Source organism: Epinephelus moara, chromosome 15 (genome assembly GCF_006386435.1).
Source record: "Epinephelus moara isolate mb chromosome 15, YSFRI_EMoa_1.0, whole genome shotgun sequence".
In the NCBI taxonomy this organism is placed as follows: Eukaryota; Metazoa; Chordata; class Actinopteri; order Perciformes; family Serranidae; genus Epinephelus; species Epinephelus moara.
The window spans coordinates 8,881,282-8,903,152 of NC_065520.1; the positions used below are offsets into that span (position 1 = coordinate 8,881,282).

A 21,871-nucleotide genomic window follows, 5' to 3' on the forward strand; every position below is an offset into this window, starting at 1 on the left:
GATCAACCACAGTTATGTTTTAACAGGAGCTGGGGGGCAAACACTTTTTCACACAGGGCCATGTAGCTTTGGATTTTTTTCTTCCTCATTAATAAAACCCTTCATTTAAAAACTGCATTTTGTGTTTACTTGTGTTATCTTTGACTAATGTTTAAATTTGTTTGATGATCTGAAACATTTAAGTGCGGAAAACATGCAAAAAAGTAAGACATTTTTCACACCACTGTATGTATCTATGTAAACTTGTGATGTGAAGATCTTCCATAGAAAATGGTTATATGTATCAATATTATCTATGTGTTTTATAACAAAACAAGACAATCGCAATTCATCATTTATGCCCCCGGGATATTTAGTCTCTGCCTCCTCCCCAACAGCCTCAAAATCCATAAACCATGGACTGCAAATTCCACATCAAGTGTCTGGCTGCAGGGGACCTCTCATTCCTGCTTGTCACGCCACTCTTATGCTTAGAAATCCAAATTCTTAATTTCCTTTTTGTCTTGTCCACATAACAAAACTCACAAGGACATTTCATGAGAGTTTAAAAACTGTGTAGGCCTAACATAGAGATCTGTCTTTATGAGTCTGCCCCTTTAAATTACTCGATTGCTGAGAGGGAAATGTAGGAAGGTTAACAAACTCTCTGCAAACAATAAGGTCATTACGCAGGATGTTTTTCTGAAAACACTTTAAACTGACTGGTAAAGAGGTGAAAAGATAGAAGTGAGGACAACTTGTTCACAGTGATGTAATACCTGTGTAGTTCCTCTCCCAGTGTTTCAGACTGATCCTCTGGAAGAACGCTGTACATGTCACTTTCCTCCAGCCTCCGCTTGTGGCCAAGGTGCAGCAGCGGGGTTAACCAGCTGAAACAGACAGTCATTAGTGCAGTTAAAAAAACACAGGGAGGTTTATGACTGGAACAGAATATGGATCACCAGTGTCACATGTATCAGTCTATCAGACAGGTTAGATTAGTGCTGTACCTGACAATCTGCATAGATTTTGCTTGGCAAATTGCAGAGAAGATTTGGCCAATTTTTCATGGGCACAACCCACATACTCAGCTCTGCTGCTCATCCCACAAATGAATGTTCCTTACAAATGTGGCACCATTTAAAAGGGAAATAAACAGGCTTTCCAACGGTATAAGATTTATTGCAGAGAAGCATTGTTACAACAAAGAAATAATCTCCCAAACACAAATTTCCTTACTTTTTATGCTTAGTTTATAAACAGGAATACTTCTGCAGGTTCTGCGGCTGCTGCTTTTCTGGCCTTTAGGTGGCGCAGACTAGACTAAAACTAAAGGTACCTTTTGGAGTTTGCGACCACTAGTGGCGCTAAAGAGCAATGTTTGGATAAGCAGGTCCCTGTTTTATTTGTATCTTGCACATCGGTATGTATGGACACAAGCATGAGGGTGATGTGATGCACATTTCTGCCAATTATTTCATGCTATTGCTCTGATCGACAGTGAATGGCGGAAACTGAACCATCCACCAGCATAAGAGAGAGACAAAGAAGACGACGAGTGCTAGCAAGCAGGCATGGATGCAAACCAAGTAACCCAACATTGTTTGTGACAGAGCTTTTACCGCAACTTCTCGGGACAAAAAGTGTCTCGGGACACTATTATTGGGCTGCAAGCTGCAGAGCTCCAATGTATTGGCAAGACGCATATCCAGGTAAAGTCACTGTCTCCACCCCCTCATGGCATGCAATTGAACAAGATCTCCCCAACAGCTCTCTTCCCGCCCTACTTTTTTCATCCAACAGTCCTCCAACTATCACAAACAACGTCTTTATGGTTACTCGTGCTTTAAGAAGCTGGTCTCAGATAAGGAAGTCATTGAAGTTGCCGTAAACGTCAGCCTGTACTCCAGTTAGTCACAATCATGCCTTCCAATCCTCTCTTACTGACAACAAGTGTAGGCTTTGGAAAAATAAAGGCATCATCACAATAGCAGACCTTTATATCAATAATACTTTTGCCACCTTCAATCAGTTAAAAGAAAAGTACACACTCCCAAATTCGCATTTCTTCCGTTATCTACGTTATCTCCAGATCAAATATACTACATTTTAAGTAAGGTCTCCACAGGAAACCTGGGAGAAAGACCTTGGCATCTCGAGTGGTGATGAAACCTGGGAAACCTGCGTAAAAGACATTCACAAATGCTCCGTAAATTCCAGACACCAGCTTATTCGATTTTAAGTGTCATGGGGTACACTACTCTTATGCTAAACTCCTTTTGTCCCTCTGCCTCTCCACTTTCACTAAAATGTAAATAAGGGGCCACCTCTTTTGGTCTTGCCTGACGCTAAACAAGCTTGGTCATACATTTTAAGTGTTTTTCAGAAGTATGCAACTGCGATGTCACACCAGACCCACACACTGCCATCCTGGGTGGAACCCAACATCTATCAGCTTTATCTCACTTGCAACAAAAGACAATACAATATGGCATGGTGGTAGCAAAAAGGAATATCTTGAGTCTTTGGAAAACTGGGCAGGGGGAGGATTAGCGAAGTTAATCGCTGGGAGGGCAGAGGTCACCAGTGGGCTTGTTGTATTGGCTCATCGATGCGGAAGCAATGCAGAAGAGCCAGGTAATTTTACACATGGAGGTCAAATTTTTTTGCTTTCATGCACCACTGAGTAACTTTCATTGGAATGTACAACGCCCCACATCCAACACTGTATTCAATTTACATCTGTAATGTCAACAATTCAACCCTCAGAATATTGGTTATTAATTGTTGAGACTGATTTTGGGAGCTTCATATCACCGACACTTTGTGTGGCCTTGTTTAATCTTTTAAGTAAATTTTTAATCTTTTACTATTGTGCCCACGGTAGGGAATAAAGTACATCCAACTGACGTATAACGGGACAGGTCAGGGAAACCTGTAAGCACAGACACTCTTAGACCCTGACTTTGTTACAAAGCAAACCGTGTGATCTAATGATACCTCTACTTTATCCATTTTTCTGCACCCTGACCTGACATGACTGACCAGACGCATGTTTATCTATATATGTGACTAACACCCCTCATAACCCAAACAAGGGCCAAGCCCAATGGAGTAAAGGTGGGACGACACTCAAGCTTGTTGTTACTTGTATCTTGAGATAAGAGGACAATTCATTTGTCAAGGGTCATCCACAATTGCTGCTCATACACACACACAATGTAAACACCAACTCCAACTACTTGTACCAACCATGATTTATCTTGTCAGATGCAATCTGAAAAGCATTTATGCATCATTAAATGCAGATGCAAAATGAGATTAATAGCTCTTGCTGTCTGATTCAAATTCATGTTTACAGTATGTCTTTTTTCTTTATCATTTTGGGCTGAATTTTACAATTAAAACACTATCGCCCACGACTGGATAAACTACAAACTTATTCTTTAAAGATTATATTGGAATGCAACATGAAATAAACATTTTGCTGTTGCATTAATTGTAAATAGTTGAGTGAACCCAGTCAGCTAGTCAATGACTTTACTCTCCTACAAATGTGTGGGGGACATTACTTTGAGTTGCAACTTGTAGTTAAAGCTGTGAGAATCCGTTTCTCCAATTAAAAGTAAAAAAGTAATGAAGCATGTTACAGCTTAAGCGTCCCTTTGAATATGTGACATACTTCCCCTTCTCTAGTCCCACTTCAACAGCTCCCATTATAACAAGTTAACTAATACGTGCACTTCAGACCCAATGTCATAAATGTGCCAGTCACTACTTGTCCCTGCGCATTATTACCTCACTGCTCATTTATGACTCATGCTGTGACACACAACAATGTAACGTTCATCACTTACCACAGAAACACCCTGGATAAACAGCCGGCGGTGGCCAGCGGGTTGTGTTTCTCTTCTTTCTTAAGGATATCCATGACTGTCTGGGAGTTTGTTCATGCGACTGTCCCGAGCGTCCGCCTCGAGGGGAGACGTACAAGTGTCTTCGCGCACCAGTTTACTCAGACACGGCATAATTCATTACAGGTATGTGTGTAGTTCGCGGACATCACGGAAATCTGAGACTCCACCGACGCTGCTGCAGCTACTCGGGTCGGCGTTGAGGTGTCTTTACGTGCTCTTTAAATATGCAGTAATTACTAGCCGGCTACACACCATCCAATAAATTACGGTTAGTCAATGACTCTTTACTTTCCTAGGAGTGTTTGGGGGAAATTACTTTGTATTGAGTTGCAACAGGTGGTTAAAGTTGTGTGATGAAAAGTCAAAAAGTATGTTTTTGGATGAAATGTTTGTTTTTAGGGACTCTTTGTTTCTAGTATTTGCTGTTATTGCCAGTATCTGTTTTCATAGTTTTGTTGCTGAAGATGCTTTTAGTATTTAGTGTTTGTTTTTAGAGTTAGTGTCCTTATATTTATTTCTTGAGCTTGCAACTGAGATCTCTGTAAAATGCTTTCTCATTCTGTCCAGCACAACAAAATAATGGCGACATGGCAAAAAAAAGTTGAATTTATTGTCAGCGATGTTGAGTCGATTGATTACAGCTTTTGCCATTTAAAGTCAGTGTTAACATAAATCACATGCTTGTTGTGCATGAAAGTTGGTTATGGCGCTTGATGTCTGACAGCTACCAGTGCACTGTAAATTTAACTCCTTTAGACTGCCATGAATTACATGGCACGCTCCAAAATTCTTATGTTTACGAGCAGGCCCTGAAGGCGGCCTCTGCGCAACATGCTTGTGTCACGCCTGTATGCTTTCCATGTGGTCATCACGTGGGTTTTCACGAGTGCAGGCACATGGAATGTGGCCAAACTAAAGTCCTGGCGGCAAAATGGACGAAACCCTAATTGGTTACTTCGATTTGGGTACAGCGCATACCAAGAACTTGTGATCTCCTCACAGCATGCCCCTTATCCCTGCAGGAGGATGTGCGCACGATGTGGTTCTTGGCCCCCTGAGACTACAGTGTGAGGAACTGGAGTCTTTAGTTTTACATCTTGATAGGACCCAGCAGTGTACAGCATGCAGTAATTAGTTATTACATTAGCTAACACCATCAGTTAATAACGGCTCAATAGGAATATTAAACACTCAGTGGGCCAACCAGTTTATATTTAATAACACTGGGTTGTTTTCATTAACAAAGAGTTTAAAAAATAAATCACATTAATTTGTCCTGTAAAACATTAGGACAATGCCATTCAAAGGACTTAATATAGGAGATACGTATGAATATTATATTATGACATTAAGACAATTAGTATTTAATTCTGTCATGCTATTAAAAACTTAAATGAATGTAGGGTACTTACTCGGGTACATTTGCAGTTCCAGAAGTCACCAACAGAGGGAACCGAGAGCCCATTTATGTATGTTAATGCTCTGATAGCAGTCAGTCAAGTCGCCAGTAAAGCCCAATTTGAAAAGTTTCACATAATGTTTTTGCTAAAATTGTTTTTAGATTGTTCTGTGCACGCCTGAGAACACAGAGGGAATGTTTGTAATTGGTCATGATGGGATGGGACCAGTGTCCATTTAAGCAAATGGGTTTTACAAGATCAGCTAAGGTTTAGCCAACATTGACATTCAACAAACAATCATGAAGGTCTTAGATTAAGACATTTCTCCAAGTTTTATGCCGGGACAAACCATTTTCACAACTCAGCGATGCTTGGACACAGCCAACATCAATTTCTAAACCTTACCTCCAGTGTCTACCTGCAATAGTTCAAAGCTTGACATCATCACCGACCAAGCTGTGCTCTGGAGTGCAAGTTCCTCAGTCTATCTCTGCTGGCTGTCCATCTGTATGTCAGCAGTCACTGCTGCTTCCTTGGCCCCAGCTGTTGCTGTGTCACATCTTGTTTACACCAGGGGCCACGGCTATGTTTGACCTAGTTGCTGAAAAGCCCAAGAGGCAAAGTCAAAAGCACACTACACATAACACAGACGTGGGGAGGAGGAAAAAGCCATTTTGTGAAACAGTTGTTGTTTGGTGTCAATACATTAGGTGTGCTAAACATAATGAGCAAGCATCCGTAACTACGCCAACAACTGACACTGTGAGGAAAGGTGAGGTCAGGTCTTGGCAGGCCAGTGTGAGCGGGGAGCTACAACACTGACGGTTTCAAAAAAATGTGTGGTTTTAATTTTGTTTGGTTTTATTGTTTATTCATAAAGGAGCCAATAGTGAAGGACACAAGCCCATATTAAACATGAGCTGAGCTGATTTTGAAAGCGAGGGAAACATCTGTTGGGGATACACAACAAGGTTACCTGACCTCAATCTCTCAGGTCGTATCCTTACACTGGCAAATGTATAAATAATCGCTTTCCCAAATTGTCAAAGTGGTTCTCACAGAGATAGATGTACAGTGCTCACACACACATACAGCAGGCAGAGCTGGAGGACAGTAGTTGGTGAGGTACAACAGCGTCTTTTGATTCTCATGTGAAGCAGTTTCCATTTAGAGAGAAGGTGTGTGGAGTCCAGCCAAAGAAGAGACCCATTTATCCTCCCAGGTGTGTGAACTCCCACCTTCAATGTCCAACAGATAACGGGCAGTAAGGCAGCGACTGTCACTCGCTGCATGAGTCCTGAGTCACATCCTCCTTCGGCGGTAAACTCAGCAGATCCTGGATCCTTTGCATGTCCTTACTGGTTTCCTCTGTCTGAGTGCTGACATTCAGATCGCCGATCAACTCGTCTGTCAACTGCAGACGAGCCGACCTTGGGATTTGAAAGGAGAGTGACTTGTGAGCAAGACATCAGGATAACAACCAAATTCAAAAGGCATCAAATAATATTAGAAAGGTTTCATAATATATCTCACCATTCTGAGAGTTTGAGCTCGTAAAGCTCCCTGCGCTCTTTCCTCCTCCTCTCTCTGACAGTTTCTCCGGCCACCGACTGCATGCTGATGATCAAAGCACCAGTGGGAATCCTGAGCAGAAGTTAGCTTATGTTATGACAAGTAAAACAAAAACTACACTTTATACTTCTGTTGTCTGAGCACGGTTGTTACTACCTGCACAACTACAGGTAGAAATATCAACAGTGTAACGTATGAAACCATTTCTGTTGACACTTTACTGAACACATCAACACTGGGGAAACTGGGTATGATTAAGATTCCTGAAAAAACTTCCTGCTATTGTATAATCTGTTTTGTATAATCTGTTTTGTATAATCTGTTTTGTAACAAACCTAGCCGTCACATTATGTTCTGTCAAAGCAGCTACTTTAATTGCATAACCCTTCCAAGCTGTCTGTCACTTGCACCATATTAATAATTTTGTGCCAAATTTCCTCTCCGCAGTGTCTTACAAAGTCACGCCCTCCTCTACAGTCCCTCTGGCCCAACCTAGAAGTTCCAGTCACACCTCTGCCATGTTCCCGGACAAGAGGATCATTCTGGGGTGAGATCTGGAGTGTGATGTGCTTTCCGATTAGCTGCCTGCTTTCATTTCGCTCCCTTCTGCCCCGACTGCACCTGGCATAGCCAGGGCCGGGCCTGTTTGCACACATCAAATGCTCCAGGTGGCTGGTCACTCAGGCAGACAGTGAGGAGAGGAGAGAAGGAGGAGGAGAAGGAGGCAATGCTAGTATGGAGCCAACAGGAGAACAGACTAGGGCTGAGCCAACACGGAGCTGATGATCACAGAGACAATCCAAACCAGCCCCTCCAGTCTGTTACACCATCAAACACCTCACACTCAATCACCATTACACAATCAAATTCAAATCTGCTCTTGGCTCCGTGCGCTCAGCTGGAAGTGGCCAGAGGAGCGAGTGAAAAGTGGGACAGGGGGAGAAGAGAGGGTGGAGGAGAGAGAGGAGATGGAGTGAAGCATAAGTCCAGATCAGACCATGGTAGATGGAGATGAGAGGCTGGAATAACAGAGATGGTATAAATGGAGAAGGGCAGCTGCTGCCTTGGCCTGCCTCCTTGCTCTAGTACCCAAAACATGGCCCTCTGCAGTGCACATGAGTCCCTCTGGCACTGTGAACAGAGTTGGAGGTGGGGGGTAGGGGGTGGGAGGAGGTTCAGCTGGGTGACAGAGGGTTGCTGGGAGGGGCGCAGCTGGCTGCCAGAGTGCTCACTGCTCTGCAGCACACGGCCATGAACAGGGACACGCACACAAGCATGAGCAGATACGCATGTCTGTTAAAAAATAAATGCATGACAGCTTCTGACAATGTAACTCAGGTCTGTGATGAGGATTGAAATGCGTCAGGGGAGAAACTAGACTAGTGACTGCAACAAGTTGAACTGTTAAACTACTGGGGTGATCAAGGGATCTGTGTGGACACGTGTGGAAGCAGAAAACAAGCTCACCCCATCACTACTCCGATGATTGTCCCTGCCACCAACCCTCGCAGGCCCAGGTTCAGTCTGAAAAGGCCTCCAGTCACAGCTGCTCACACACACACACACACACACGCACTTTTATTATTATCATTCATAACTCAATGTGCTGGTATATGATGTCTGTGTTTAAACAATTTGTCATCAGGTCAAATGAGGATTATAAACATTTCATAACTATTATCAGCACCAGAAATTTTACTACTAACTCTGAACTTTTTGGGAGGTGAACAACCAGTGGTGTCCAGGCAGAACACAAACATAATTACTGTCCGAAATAAAATCACATTTTCTGGACAGTGAAATTTCAGATTAATCTCTTTTTTATTAAATATTTTATGGCCATTGTTGTTATGCACTGTTTAGACAGCTGTAGCAGAGAGATAACAGGAAATGGAGTTGGAGAGACAAGGGAATGGCACGCAACAAAGCCCCTCAGCCACAGGTGAACTGAGGACATTGTGGCTCATGGTCTGTGTCCTTACCCCCTCGGTGCCACAGGAATCTGGTTTTCTAGGAATGATGTGTCACTACTTTGCACAAAATAAATATTAGAGGGATCGATTGGTGTCTGTCTGCTCTGGGAGTCAACAGGGTCCAGTGTGCAGGGTCAATGAGGTCGCAGTGGATTCATTCAAAAAGCTTGGAATTATATTAGAATAACATTTACATATTCACAAGTAACCATTTCACTATATTCTTTTGCAAACTTAAATGACATTCTGTGGTTTTGACTACATGATGAATGCGTTTGTATGGAAACAGGATACACTGGGTTGCAACAGGTCAGTTAACAAAAGCATATATTATAAAGTGTTGGTATCAATTAAAATCTTTTTTTAAAACATAAACACAGCATCAGTGCAACACATAAAACTGCAGGCCGACAGTACGCAGCAACAACAGGAGTGAACTGTGGAGCTGCTCTGGGGCCTGTTGTTCGAAAGTAGAATTAACCAATCCAGGATAAGTGGAAAAGTGAGGCAGGACAAATTCCCCTAAATCCATCCTGGCTTAATTGGTTGTTCGAACACCTAGCCAGGCTGAGGAGGCACGGCTTTGTCAAGCCAGGTGTAACTTATTCAGGTGAGTGCACGTCCACGGCTTTCTTAAATAGACCCCGAGATCGATCACAGATTCACCGATGATATAATCACGAAGAAAGGAAACACTGCAGCGATAATAAAGCGCGTGGCAAACAACTGCGGACCGACTGAATGCGTAATACACTTGCGGCGCAAATGAATCTGTCATAATTACAATTAAAGTTCCTTCCACAAATTAACAGTTGTACACTTCGCTTTAAAGGTGAGCAGTGGAAGTTAAGCAACTGCTGATTTCACACCAGCAGAAAAGCTCGCCCTGGATCAGAACCGAGGCAGGCCGATGATGGAGGACGGGGGGGGGGACCGCCCTCTTCATACAAGTTACATTATTCCAGTATACTGTACATGGAATCAATCATTTTATTTATTCATTAATCAACCATTGGTGTTATGTGGACTGTCTGACTTACAGTGTAATACAAATTGACAAATTAAAAGAAAAACCTTAAGGAAATTGGACTTAGAAAATAAGAAACTAGAGAAAGTAGTAAGTGATTTTAATGCACATTGTAAGCATGACTGTGATGCAATGTATTAATCAATATTATTTCTCTCTTTCTCTCCACAGCTCAAAGCAGACAGTGACTGATCACAGCATTTTTCATTTAAATAAAATGAGGTCAAAGAATATTGTGGTTTCATCTTCATGTTTACATTCACTGATGTGAAGTACACTGGAGTTATTGATCCACTTAACTGGGAATATAATTTGGGAAGGTCACACAGTTATGCTACCTAATAACCACTAATTGTGTTAATGCCAAATACACCTACTTGTATGTTTATTCCAACACATAATCCTTTTATTGGTAAAGATATGTGCATGTCAAAGTATGCTTGGGCTATGACAAAAATAATGTTTTAAATATTTTTTTTTTATTATTATTGTAGGCTTAATGTATTTTGTTCAAAAATGAGGCAAATACGTACATAAGAACATGAAATGACGGTAAAACACATTGATTTCTGATCACAGTGACAGCTGACTGGACAGATAAGGCACCAGGCTAAACTAAGCCTGGTTGTTAGCCTGGTTGGGACCAGACTAAGTGCACAGAATAAATATCCATCGCAACATATGTGCCTCTGCTTTCGAACAACCGAATCAACGCTAAATTAAGCCAGGATAACCAACATATCCCGGCTTAATCCCTTATCTAGGTTTCGAACAACAGGCCCCTGGACAAACACTGAGTTCGGATAACAACTCCCTGACAGAAATGTGCGAATGTGAGCAGTGTTGTTGTGACACAGCAAGTGCACTCAGTCAGCTTTCCTGGGCAAATAAAGGTTTAAAAACGAGGTCTGATCAGGTCCCGTTGATGCCAATGTGACTCACCTCCAGCTGCAGCATAATGGCTGAGGGCATACTTGTCTCGGTACACAGATAGCCCTGTGCTGACAGAACTAGAGAGGAAAGGGAACAGACAGACACACGAGTAACAGACGGTTAGACTTGCCTTGTTTTTCTCATACATGTTCCCTTAAAGCACTTTGAATCACCCACATTTAAAGGTGCTGTACAAAAACATGCTTTGCCTTGACTTCAGCTGAGCTTAGTTTACAGGGAAATTGCTGAATCAAATGCAGCTTATCTGTCGGCGTTAAATGCCTCCTTTGTAAGAAGTTCCTTACATAGAGTAAAATATTTTCATGTTCATTGTCTAAGATGAAAAGATCAGAAAAGACAAGATAATCATTGTTTGCTTACTTGAATAGGGTGACAAAAGCAGCCACTCTCCAGCTCCACCTCCATCCGTACCTCACAAAGCCCCGGACTGCTGCATTATGGGCTGAGCGCTGAATTAGACACACAATAAGGTTACTGCTGTGGGATTACCATGAGGCCAAAACATTACAGTTAATATCATCTATTAAAAAGGTTCCCAGGAGTGCAGTCAGTTTCTACTGGAACTTAATCAGCAATTGTTGCAATAAGTGTCACAATTTACAGCACAACACTAACTGATCAGTGGAAAAAGAGATGAGTGGTTGCGCTACACTCATATGTAGATCATGTGTTGGGTGCTCCTGGAAAACTGGGGAAGAGCAGGATAAACAAGAAGACAATGCAGGCACTCCAATAATAATAATAATAATAAGAAGAAGAACAACAATAAGAGTAAGAAAAACAAGAAGAAGGAGAACAAGGTGAAGAAGAAGAAAGAGAGAAGGAAGGAGGTGGTCTTGGTCTTACGGACTGAGCTACTTTCTGCCACTTGCCCACTTACCACTGCGTCCACTCTGCTGGTGTAGATTTCCGCCTGGCTGACTTGGATATACCTCTGCTTGGCTTGGAAAGCTGCTGGCAGGCCTCCGTAGAGCAAGCCTGCAAGTGCGCCAACTAACCCGCTCTTTACCACGTTGGTCAGCTCCTCTGGGTACCTCTGTGTTGCACTGCAGGGAGACAAGAGCCACATTTTCTTTTGAGGACATAGTCAATGCCAATTATTCCTCATCTTTAGACACAACTGAAACTGCAGTGTCAGAAAGGTAACTGCTAAAAAGACCTAAAGAAGTTATTCAAACTTTAAATGAGGAGGCAAGAAAACGAACTAAAAACCTGTCCGAGAAACACAGCAGTGAGCATGCGGAGATTATTAAGCACATAAATGCTGTAGCTGGTAACTTTAATGAAAAATGTTAGAGGGAAGCATAATATGAATAAAACTGAGAAAACTCCTGCACAGTCACTATTTTCTGACATTCTCTGTCACAAAGTGAGTTCAAAAGTAAGAGAAGAAGAAGAAAAGTAAAGAGGAAACTGAAATACCAACTCTATGTCAAAGAGGTCCTTGATACGGTCCCATCCTGTGTCTGGGAATTCTGGCTTGCCTATGATTCTTGGCATGGTGCTGGAAGAGGGGATGGGTGCAGGAGCAGGACTGGTGGTGGAGGAGGAGGAGGAGGAGGAGGAGGGAGAGGGCATCTGTGCAGGCTGGGCAGCAGCCACATCAGCTGCATGGACCCTGGGGAGCAGGAAGCAGAAGGAAGGAGGCCTGGCACTCTGGATGAGGCCCTGCAGTAGGCCGGTGCTCAACGTGCCCCGAGGGGCTGAATCTGCCTGTCGTCTCTGCAGGGCGAAGCCCGTTCTGGGCTGCTCTGGATGCATCACGCTTCAGCTGGCATTGGGCTGCAGCAGAGAGGCAGAAACACATGGCCATGGGTTGGGATGTTGCACTCTCTGCCTCGACTTAAGCTCCATCCTCAAAATAAACAGCCTTAAGGCAAATGAAATCCTGGCAGGGCTACACAGGCTGTTCAGCTCAGCAGCTGTTAAATGGTGCAGTCCTATCAAAACACACTGGGCACACAAGCAGACTTTCTGGGGAAAGATTTCTTTATTGACTTCAAAGTGCGTCACTGATGTTTCAACGAGCTGCTGGGAGTCAGGTCCTCTGAGCAGGGTGTGCTGGCTGGTCCAGGGTCAAAGAGAAATACATAAGGTCAAAGAATCTTTACAAAGTTATCTTGTGACTTGGGAAATGCCACCCAATAATGATTTCTGTCTTCTGTGGTAAGAAATTACATAAAAAGTAACAATTTTCAGGGTTTTTTTGTTAAGAAAGAAGTGAACATAAAATGAGAAACAACTTTTCAAATCCAAATTTTGTTCCATAGCTTTTTAATTTGCACACATCCTGCTTTGTGTCCTTCTTTGTTGATTCATAAAGTGAGGACCCCTTAAAATGTAATGTACCCAAAAGGTGATAACCGACCTAAAATAGATTAACGTGACGTTTCTGTTTGTCAACTTCAAACAGCATTAAAATATACTGAGCGATTAACTCTATGTTAGAAAATTAGCATATTTTCGACTGTGAACTTGAAATGGGCGTTTGCCGATACTTGTATCATCTTATACAATACATTTCTTATTGATGATATATTTGGAATATCAACAACTAATGAAAATAAAGTCACCTGCAGCCAAGCTGATGTTAATAGGCGTCCTGCACAGCGTCTGTTCACTTGCTGACTTTTCCCCTAATTAGTTTGATACTGTACACCTGTGTCAGGTCTCACTTTACACTGCTGCTAGCTCGGCTACAAACACTCACACATTTCTGTAATACAAATACCCTACTACCTAACATTATAATTGTCCATGGCGTGTAAAATGAAGGCTTTAATTGCAATCGTCTGGTTATATATTTTTGTTGTCAAAAAACTAACCGTTATGTTAAATCATCATGTCTGTCCGATAATGGGAGCTGTAGCGTTAGCATGTAGCCTGCTATTAGCTTCTGTCATCTGTGATTTAAAGGAGCAGCTTACCAGCAAGCGGCGCAGAATTTCTCTACAGTTAACCGTTTGTTTTATGAAGCACAGCAGCCCTAGTTAAGACTCATTAATTCTAGTTGGTGTCCATATTTCTGTTTTTCATAATTGTCCTTTTGCTGTTTGTTTCTAAACGGTGACTTTCCGACGAGCTGCCGGTGCTCCGACCTCTGACCCGGCCCACAGCGACACACACCAGAAACACAGCGCCCCTGCCAGTGGAGGACTGAACAGCACGCTACAAGATCAGGGATGTTTGAAGAGACAAACTTTTTATTGACACAAAAACAAAATGCTGCACAAGCCACAACAACCTGGATGTTACACTCTGACCAGGCGCAGCATCACAGCTTTTTGGTCAATTCGACTCATATTCAATTCATACTAATGGACCAGCTTTTTTTATTACCACAGTTCTTTACAATAGTGTAAAAAATAATCTTACATCAGTGAGAATCTCGTTGTTCACAGCACAATGTGAATACTACAACATATTCAACATTATCCTGCATCAACTTTACATCATCTATCACCTGTCAACATTAGACACATTCTTTTCAAGAGGTAAAAACAATTAAGAGTGTTTTTCTTTTTAGGAAACTCTGCACATGAAATATTTACTCTGTTATTATTGCTAACTGTTGGCACTTAGTGTGGAATGAAGTGGTGGCTCTGAATGACTCTTTTGTGCTTTCAAGTTATCAGAGGTATGGCAGAACCCATCCAAATGCAGACACTGACAAGTAAATCAAACAGTACATGGACATGTTGCAATGACATTTGGTGAAGGGCTGCTGGAGTTCCTTCATTTGTCCAGTAGAGGGTAGCAAAGCTCCTGTGTAAGGCTCCACATTACTTCCATTTCTATTGATAAACTGAGTAAATATCTGGGTGCTTGGGTAGAATATCTCCCATATTTTCTTCATACAAAAAGCCCAGATCAAGATATTGCAAACAAGTGTTCCATGTGGTGCACTGTTTCCGGGAAGCCTTACACTACAATTGGCTGCATTGCAAATGTAACAGCATGGCATTTGTGATTAATATTATTGGCACATCTTGCATGGATATTTGAGCACCAGTTGAAAGTCAACCTCACACTTCAAGTACCTAAAAGTTGAGTTTTAGTTGCTTCACAGCTGAAAGGGCAATATCTTCATTAGATTTTGGTGAGTGGTCGCCAGGCCAGATTTAACTTGAGCAAGGCACTGAACTTCTCACATTTAGTCCTCGCACGTCACTAGGGGTAACCAAGTTGATGCTCAAATACAAATTCAAAACAAAAAATAGTTACACTTTTAAGCAGCTTTCTGCAAGTAGTCTGATTCTCATGAAAATCTGTCTTAAGCCCAGTCATTCGTGATTAATGTTACAAAACAACATAAAGTCTTTACAAAACATGTTTAAGGGTCAATCCAACAATTCATAAGAGACAGATTTTTTTGTTTTTAAAAAAGTCAGATGATATTTCATTTGACACTCCCTACCATATTATTCAAACACCACAGCCCCAGTTAAGATGTAGCTTTTCCTAAAAAGAAAAGTGTAGTCTCCAAGTCGAAGACAAAATAACCCCAATGATATCACTAGTTATTTTCTGTCCCTTCAGAGCCACAGAAGACATCATACTCCTTTTTTTAGGGGCTGAAGAGTATTCGTCGTGATGAGCAAACTGAACTTGATGAAGTCTTAAAACACAGCTAACATATAGTAGATGTTACTTTGATTGTGAGTGTAGACAGCAGCCATAAAAATTGATCCACTAAATGAACCAGAGTGATAAATGACTCAGAGTTGGCATGTAAGACATCTAGTGGCACCTGAAGGTATGGCAGCATCCACAGTCAACATACTAAACTATACTTTTGACTGTGGAATACCAAGCTTTGTGCCCTGTAACAGTAACACATGGTCCAACCGTGCTGCACATGAGACTAAAACACTGGACTCAACGCACATAAATGTGAGAACTACCTGGACAAAGCTTTTGACTTTAGATGAGCTTTTGCCAAAACTAACATGTAACATTGAAGGAAATCCTACGTAGTGCTGCAGTGATTACATTCATTATCTAGAGTTTCCCTTCACTACAGCTGCCCTGGTCCTGCAGAGTCTCACTCTTATAGCTCCGTCTTGCTAGGTCTGTGGACAACCTGGTTGTAGTTGCTCTTTCTCTTGGGTTTGTAGGTGAGAAGACGGCTGAACTCAGTGAGGAGTCTCTCCCAGTAGCAGGACACATCTTGCATCCGCAGGTGGTCGAGGATGAATTCTTTACCCCTGTGGGCAAGGAGAGAAACGTCAGTTCTGTTGGGATGAGAAATGGACAGTGCGTAACTTTTGTATGATCCGCTACCTTGTGGCAATCTCCTGTGCAATGTCATCATTCTCTTTGACAAACTGCAGGAGTTCCCTGAGGAGACAGAACATGTAAAGACATATCAACATTTAGCACACATACAGACGAAGTTCAGACCAAAGTATATTAGAATTTACACCCTGAAAACCTGAACACACCTGATTGAAGTACCAACGTTCATAATCATAACACGATAAAAGAGCGTTTTTTGTAAATATCAAATGTGTGAGGGGATACATGTGGACTTGTTGTACCTGACGTCAGAGAGATCCTGCTGGACTGGGATGTAGTGGACCCAGGGCTGGAGCTGAGGGTAGAAAAACTCCTGCCATTCATCCCCCACATGAAACACCAGGGAACCACAGAGGAAGAGGTGTTTGAGGCGGAAACTGGCTGCCACACCTCGGAAGTTGAATAAATATCTGCAAGTGTAGGGAGGGACTGTTAAAACTGGTCACAACACCAGGGGCGGAGACACTATTTCAGAAGTGAGGGGGACAAATTGAGGTCTATTGAGTGATTTATCATCCAAGTTCAGTAAAACACCATTCCTGTTAGCAAGTTATTAGCTTACAAAATGGAAGTGACAAGGTAACAGGGTAATAAGCCACATAATTTAAGATAGACATAGACATAACATAAGCCTGGTCTCTGTCCTGACACATGGCCTTGTCCCTGTGCTACCTATTGCAATACAGACAAAAAACATTTTAGAGTAGTTCTGAAATAGCTGTGAAAATTAATCTTAGAGTCACTCTTATCCTACAGACATTTCCTTAGCCAGTTATAATTTCTCCTTATCTGTGAAGCCGTGGGCTGGTAATTGGTGCTGCTGTCAGGTCCCTGTCCTGCCTGGTTTCTCCCTGTCCCTCTTCTATCTATTGCAATAATATAGATAATAAATGTACAAAGCAAAATTTAGAAATAGAATTAAGAATAGTAGTGGTAACACACGTGTGGAAATTACTCGCAAAGTCACTTTTATGCTATAGATATCTTCTCTCAGCCAGTTATAATCTCTCCTCACCTGTGAAGACCATGCATGATCATCCTTGCTGGCCTCTGGTCCACTGTCTCCTCCCTGACCCTGCTCTTTATATTGTGGCAATAAAGATTTTTTAAAAATATGTGGAAAGCAATAGTGAGCACAAGTTCTGCACAGAAATTAAGGAGGAGTGGGTTTATTCCTAGCATGAAACTAGCTAGCAAGCGATTTAACATTGGTAACAATAACATTAGTATTCTTGTTAACTAGCTTAACTTGATACTGGCATCTAATAATTAGCCATCATTTAGCTAACATTATCTACATGCGAGAAACTACAAGAAACTGTGCAAGGTTTTTTGCTTCTTGCTGGTTGTTTTGCTTAACATAGTTAACACACAGCAGCACTGCCCAGCAGCACACGTCTCGTCTGTGTAATAGTGTTGTGTCGTTCGCAAACGAATCATTCAAAAGAACGAATCTGTTGAGTGAACGTACTGAATTGAATCACTTCCGGAACTGATTCGTTCATTTCTCAGTTCAGTTGAGCTCAGCAGCCAGGGTGCAGGGAGGGACTGCCTACCGTGTGACGAATCACTCGGTGAACAAATCAATCGGCAGCAACAACGGAGAGTAAAAAGTACGAGGGACATGTCCCACGTGTACCCCGCGTCCGCTACGCCCATGCACAACACATTTAGTGAAGCTGTTGCCATCTAACAAGCTGCCATATTAAAAGTCACACTTTGTCCCAGAGCCAAAAATCCAGCTTACTTGTATTTGCAGTGATCGACCAGGGGGATTTCTTTGGCTGGGGGTCTCCCTAGTGTGTCCTGAAACACACAGAAAAACACAGGTTGGTAAACAAGTAACACAGACTGACTTTTAGATTTCCTCTTTGAGTCTAAATAAAAGAAAAGTCACAGGAGTGTTATCAAAAGTCAGTGTGGTGTGTCACTTTGTCAAACTGTCCTCATGCTTTAAAGGAGCTGTGTGTGACCGTCAGAACAGATCTGTGATTTTTAGCTATGGCAATTTCGGGGCTGTTTCGAGTTCTCTTTAACAGAAAGGACTATCTCTATGGAGATACTTTTCATGAGCTGTCAGAAGCTTAGAATAGCTATTAGAGCTTAGATTCTCTGCCCGAGCCCGAGTCTGGCCCGACCCGGCCCGCGGGCCCAAGCCAGGTCGGGCCGGGACCCCCCACCCCTCTGACGGGCCCAGGCTGGGCTGGTCAGATATGAGAGAGAGAGAGAGAGAGAGAGNAGGAGAAATGCGCTGCCTGTGTGGACAGTCAAGCGCCTGCGAGTATACTCGCAGGACTTCCGCAGCACTAACGCGCTTGGTGTGTCCTTAGCGTTAATTATAACAGCCAACTTATTGAAAAATGTTGGGTTTAAATCGGGCTCGGGCCCATAATTACAGTTAATTGGACGGGCCGGGCCGGTCCCGGACATAACGTGCACAGGCTCGGGCTGAATTTTTTGGGCCCGATCTAAGCTCTAATAGATATCTGAGCCTGTCAGTGGCAAACACAAGCACTGTTAGTGGACAAAACTCACCTCTACAGCACTGAAGCTCAATACTGGACCAATTTCGAACATTACTGCTTCCATTAGTCACTTAGAAACAAAAATAATCATTATGAATGGATTTAACTCTGATGTGGTTTCAGTATGACTGACCCTCTCAGACTTCCAGGCCTGGTTTTTTGTGTACTCTGCATCCACCAGCTCTGGAGCTTCTCTGGACAAAAGAATCAGAGGGTCGCGCTCTGGACTGGTTCTATTGAAGAAACAGAGAAAAGAGTGACGAAACAGTCACCTTATAATTCGTCTGAACTTTGCAGTCAACTGTGGTGAGAAGACAGCTGACAAAAGAGTTACTACCAAAGAAAATGTGACAATAATTGTCACGAAAACAACTGTATTGTTATATAATGTCACATAATTACACAAACTAATAAAGTAACAGGACTGGCAGACTGACCTGGAGCCTCTGAAAAATCCTCTGGACTCTTTCTGTTTCCATGGCCACTGTTCTGCAGACCTACCACAACACATCGTATGGATAAGGCACACCTAAATTATATACTTCACAAGCTACATCTGCAAATACTATCATTTAAGAGTTCCATTGACCAATATCTTATTTTGTGAATACTAAATGAATGATTCATGCCACTAAATTAGAATATAAAAAGGTGCTAAACCTTACTTTTTAAGGTCATCCCTCATTAGATCCCATCTACCCAGTCCAGTGGGGTATATGGGCCACACAGCAGGCCCTCCCTCCCAAAATGTCCATGCAGGGTACATGATGTCCTGGTAGTCTGCCGTCTACTTAAATCAAACATGACACATGTACAAACCAGTTATTGCGTTTAATAAATATTTGTGTGTTTTTAAGTGTGCACAAAACAAATGCACAAAGTCTGACCTTACTGAAAGAGAAGACAGGCAGGGTTGGCTGCACCCAGCTGGGGACTTGAGGGTAATCCCTGACATTTACCACCATTTCCATGTCAGGTAACCTGTCAATCACCTCCAAGATGAAATGCTCCACCCCACTGCACCTGAAAAGTGAAAGATGGATTTAGGCAGAGCAAACAAACAGCTGTATACAGATGTATAATAAAAAAACATCAGGTACCTCCTTACCTGGCAGGAAACATACAGTTGGGTTCTCTGTACAACTTGTGTCCGATGATCTGATAGTGGGTGCCCACCCCTCTCTGAACAGTCGCAGCCATGAGATCCTCAGAGATTCTGCCTTTAAAGGGCCGCAAGTCATCTTGTAGGACACTGGGACAGAAAGTGTGGCAGAGGAGAGGGGACAGAAAAATGATCAAGTCCACATTCAAAAATTAAACCTGCACAAAGGTGGTGCAGCAACTATCCATCCACAATACATGCGGATACATACAGTCACGTTGGCATCGCACTCACCTTAGATGGCAGCTACAGTTGACTGGGTTGCATGGAGTGTGCCCTTTAACAGCATCAGAAATCTTGTCTCTAATGTTCTTCCACTGTTGACCTAAAAGTGGCAAATGGTGTCAGATTAGATTGTCACGTTGGACCAATCCAAGCATCTACCGATGGGTCACGAGACTGATTCATCCAGTTAGGGAACGGAGGGCTTATTGGGTCAGTATCAGGTCAGTATCCCCAATGAGGCTGACTCTAACAAGGCTAGTGGGTCAGGGGGGAGTTTCAGTGTCCTAGAGGGCCCTCAAATATCCTGCTTTCATCACTGACTTTATTTACTATTCCACACAGTACATCATGACCTCATGTTACAACTGTAGCGTAAATATACTGTGTCTTTATCTGTCAGGGCAGCCAGCCAGAACATCTATTAAGGCTAACTAGCTTTAGCCGACCTGTTGCCAAAACCACGCCCAGCCTCATAGAATATATCTTAATTAATATGAAACTTATTTTACAATGTTACTGTAAGCGAAATGTCTCTTCATCCGAACCTTAAAGTTAGCACAGTTAGCTTCGCTGAGTTAGCTCGCAGGCTAACGTTTGTTAGCTAGCTCGTGAATTGATGAATGACTCCAACATCAAAAGTTACCTCAAGTTGGCACAGCGAAACAAAACGCGAACAAACTCTTATTACCACTTTTAAACATTGTTTCATGAGTCGTATTTGTTCAAATATGTTATTACCTGACGCGGGAACCAAACATAACACATAAACTTGCAGCAGTATTAAAAATCTCCACAGCCAAGAGCGCTTCATTTTCTCTCTATCCTCCAGCGCTGTCTGAGGAGGAGAAACAAAGCGGGATCTGTGATCTGTTACTTCTGCCTGAACACAGCCATTACGGTAATGCGCACAACGAAAATCTATGGGTTATGTTACCGTAATGTTCAGAAAACTCGACCAAAATATTTCTAAAATCACATGCTCTCAAATGAACAGAACTGGTGGACTTCAAAGCTGCACAGTTATTGTATAAAATAAAAAATAAGATGCTTCCAGACTTTATCCAGAAGTTCCATATTAGAGTGACAAAAACAAACATTAGTAGGCTACAAATTCAAAACAAAGATGCATAAGTGTAATAGTTCTAAAAAAGTAATGAAAATGTGTAATACATTTAATAGATTTTACAAATATATGTAAAAACAAGATGACTGACAAATATTAAAGTCATTAAAGTTATGAACACTAGTACATGGATCTTTGTTTGGGACTTCTAGGTAAAGATACTATACATATATTTTGTTTGTTTCTTTCTTTTACTTTCATTGTACTAATCTAAAGGGAACAGTATAAACATACTGTAAAAAGGTAAGGTTTTAGCCCACATTTGGAGCAGCAAAACTTCCTTTGCTTTGTATCATCACTGCTTCAATGTAATTACTCTTTCTTTATTATTTGTCCTTCTACATAATTGAGTTTAATAGCTTATAAAATGACCAGAATCAACTACACTAAAGTTATTTAAAGGATACGCTTCACAAAACCTGCCTTTTCATAGTCACATTCACAGCTTGCCTGTCTCAATAAATAAATTCCTCCTTCATTTTACAGCATGAGATTTCATTTTCCAGTGCATATATCAGTATAATCGTTGTTGATTAAATGGCTGATGAAATCCCTGTAGTTTCTTTGTTCTAAATTCTGAATTTATGTCAAGGGCATGGATGAGTATCACATGGATGATTGTCTATGAATTGTTGAGGTGAGTTTCTGAGTCAGGGAGAGAAAGGGAAGAAAGGACGAGACCCTCTGGGAGATTTGGGGCCGTAAGACTGAGTGAC

The 21,871-nt window shown here is 42.1% G+C and overlaps 3 protein-coding genes and 1 long non-coding RNA gene across 8 annotated transcripts in view; 1 reads left to right on the plus strand and 3 right to left on the minus strand.

Annotated features, from left to right (window-relative positions):
• Positions 1-5,841, minus strand: part of LOC126402031 (ATP-binding cassette sub-family C member 4-like) — a 24,580-nt gene extending 18,739 nt beyond the window's left edge. The window contains exons 1-2 of one of the 3 annotated variants that reach the window (XM_050063676.1): positions 5,702-5,841; positions 759-869 (exon numbers count right to left, since the gene is read on the minus strand). In XM_050063676.1, the coding sequence (XP_049919633.1) occupies positions 759-814 (56 nt within the window). In that variant the 5' untranslated portion in view covers positions 815-869; positions 5,702-5,841. Of the gene's footprint in view, positions 1-758; positions 870-3,836; positions 4,051-5,701 lie in introns of those variants that run through there. The other 2 variants (XM_050063675.1, XM_050063677.1) reach the window with 2 other exon arrangements.
• LOC126402034 (uncharacterized) lies at positions 3,881-10,804 on the plus strand. Its single transcript, XR_007571149.1, has 3 exons — positions 3,881-4,019; positions 7,316-7,415; positions 10,040-10,804. It is a non-coding gene; the product is annotated as an uncharacterized LOC126402034 (long non-coding RNA).
• Positions 5,610-13,920, minus strand: timmdc1 (translocase of inner mitochondrial membrane domain containing 1). 3 transcript variants are annotated; one of them, XM_050063681.1, is made up of 8 exons: positions 13,648-13,920; positions 12,249-12,604; positions 11,703-11,868; positions 11,183-11,271; positions 10,811-10,878; positions 8,336-8,414; positions 6,830-6,940; positions 5,610-6,726 (listed from the first exon to the last, which is right to left on the minus strand). In XM_050063681.1, the coding sequence occupies exons 2-8, from the start codon at positions 12,581-12,583 to the stop codon at positions 6,576-6,578; spliced, it is 999 nt and encodes a 332-aa protein (XP_049919638.1). In that variant the 5' UTR covers positions 12,584-12,604; positions 13,648-13,920; the 3' UTR covers positions 5,610-6,575. The 3 variants fall into 3 exon arrangements, with proteins under 3 accessions (XP_049919638.1, XP_049919636.1, XP_049919639.1); XM_050063679.1 differs by having other exon boundaries at positions 13,750-13,919; XM_050063682.1 differs by lacking the exon at positions 13,648-13,920 and adding an exon at positions 13,396-13,598.
• Positions 13,921-14,003: 83 nt separating this feature from the next.
• On the minus strand, positions 14,004-20,902 carry poglut1 (protein O-glucosyltransferase 1). Its single transcript, XM_050063678.1, has 11 exons — positions 20,771-20,902; positions 20,042-20,132; positions 19,754-19,897; positions 19,533-19,668; positions 19,311-19,432; positions 19,083-19,142; positions 18,779-18,878; positions 17,868-17,926; positions 16,363-16,530; positions 16,106-16,162; positions 14,004-16,029 (listed from the first exon to the last, which is right to left on the minus strand). Exons 1-11 carry the CDS (start codon positions 20,841-20,843, stop codon positions 15,873-15,875), a joined length of 1,167 nt encoding a protein of 388 aa, XP_049919635.1. The 5' UTR covers positions 20,844-20,902; the 3' UTR covers positions 14,004-15,872.
• Positions 20,903-21,871: the final 969 nt, after the last annotated feature.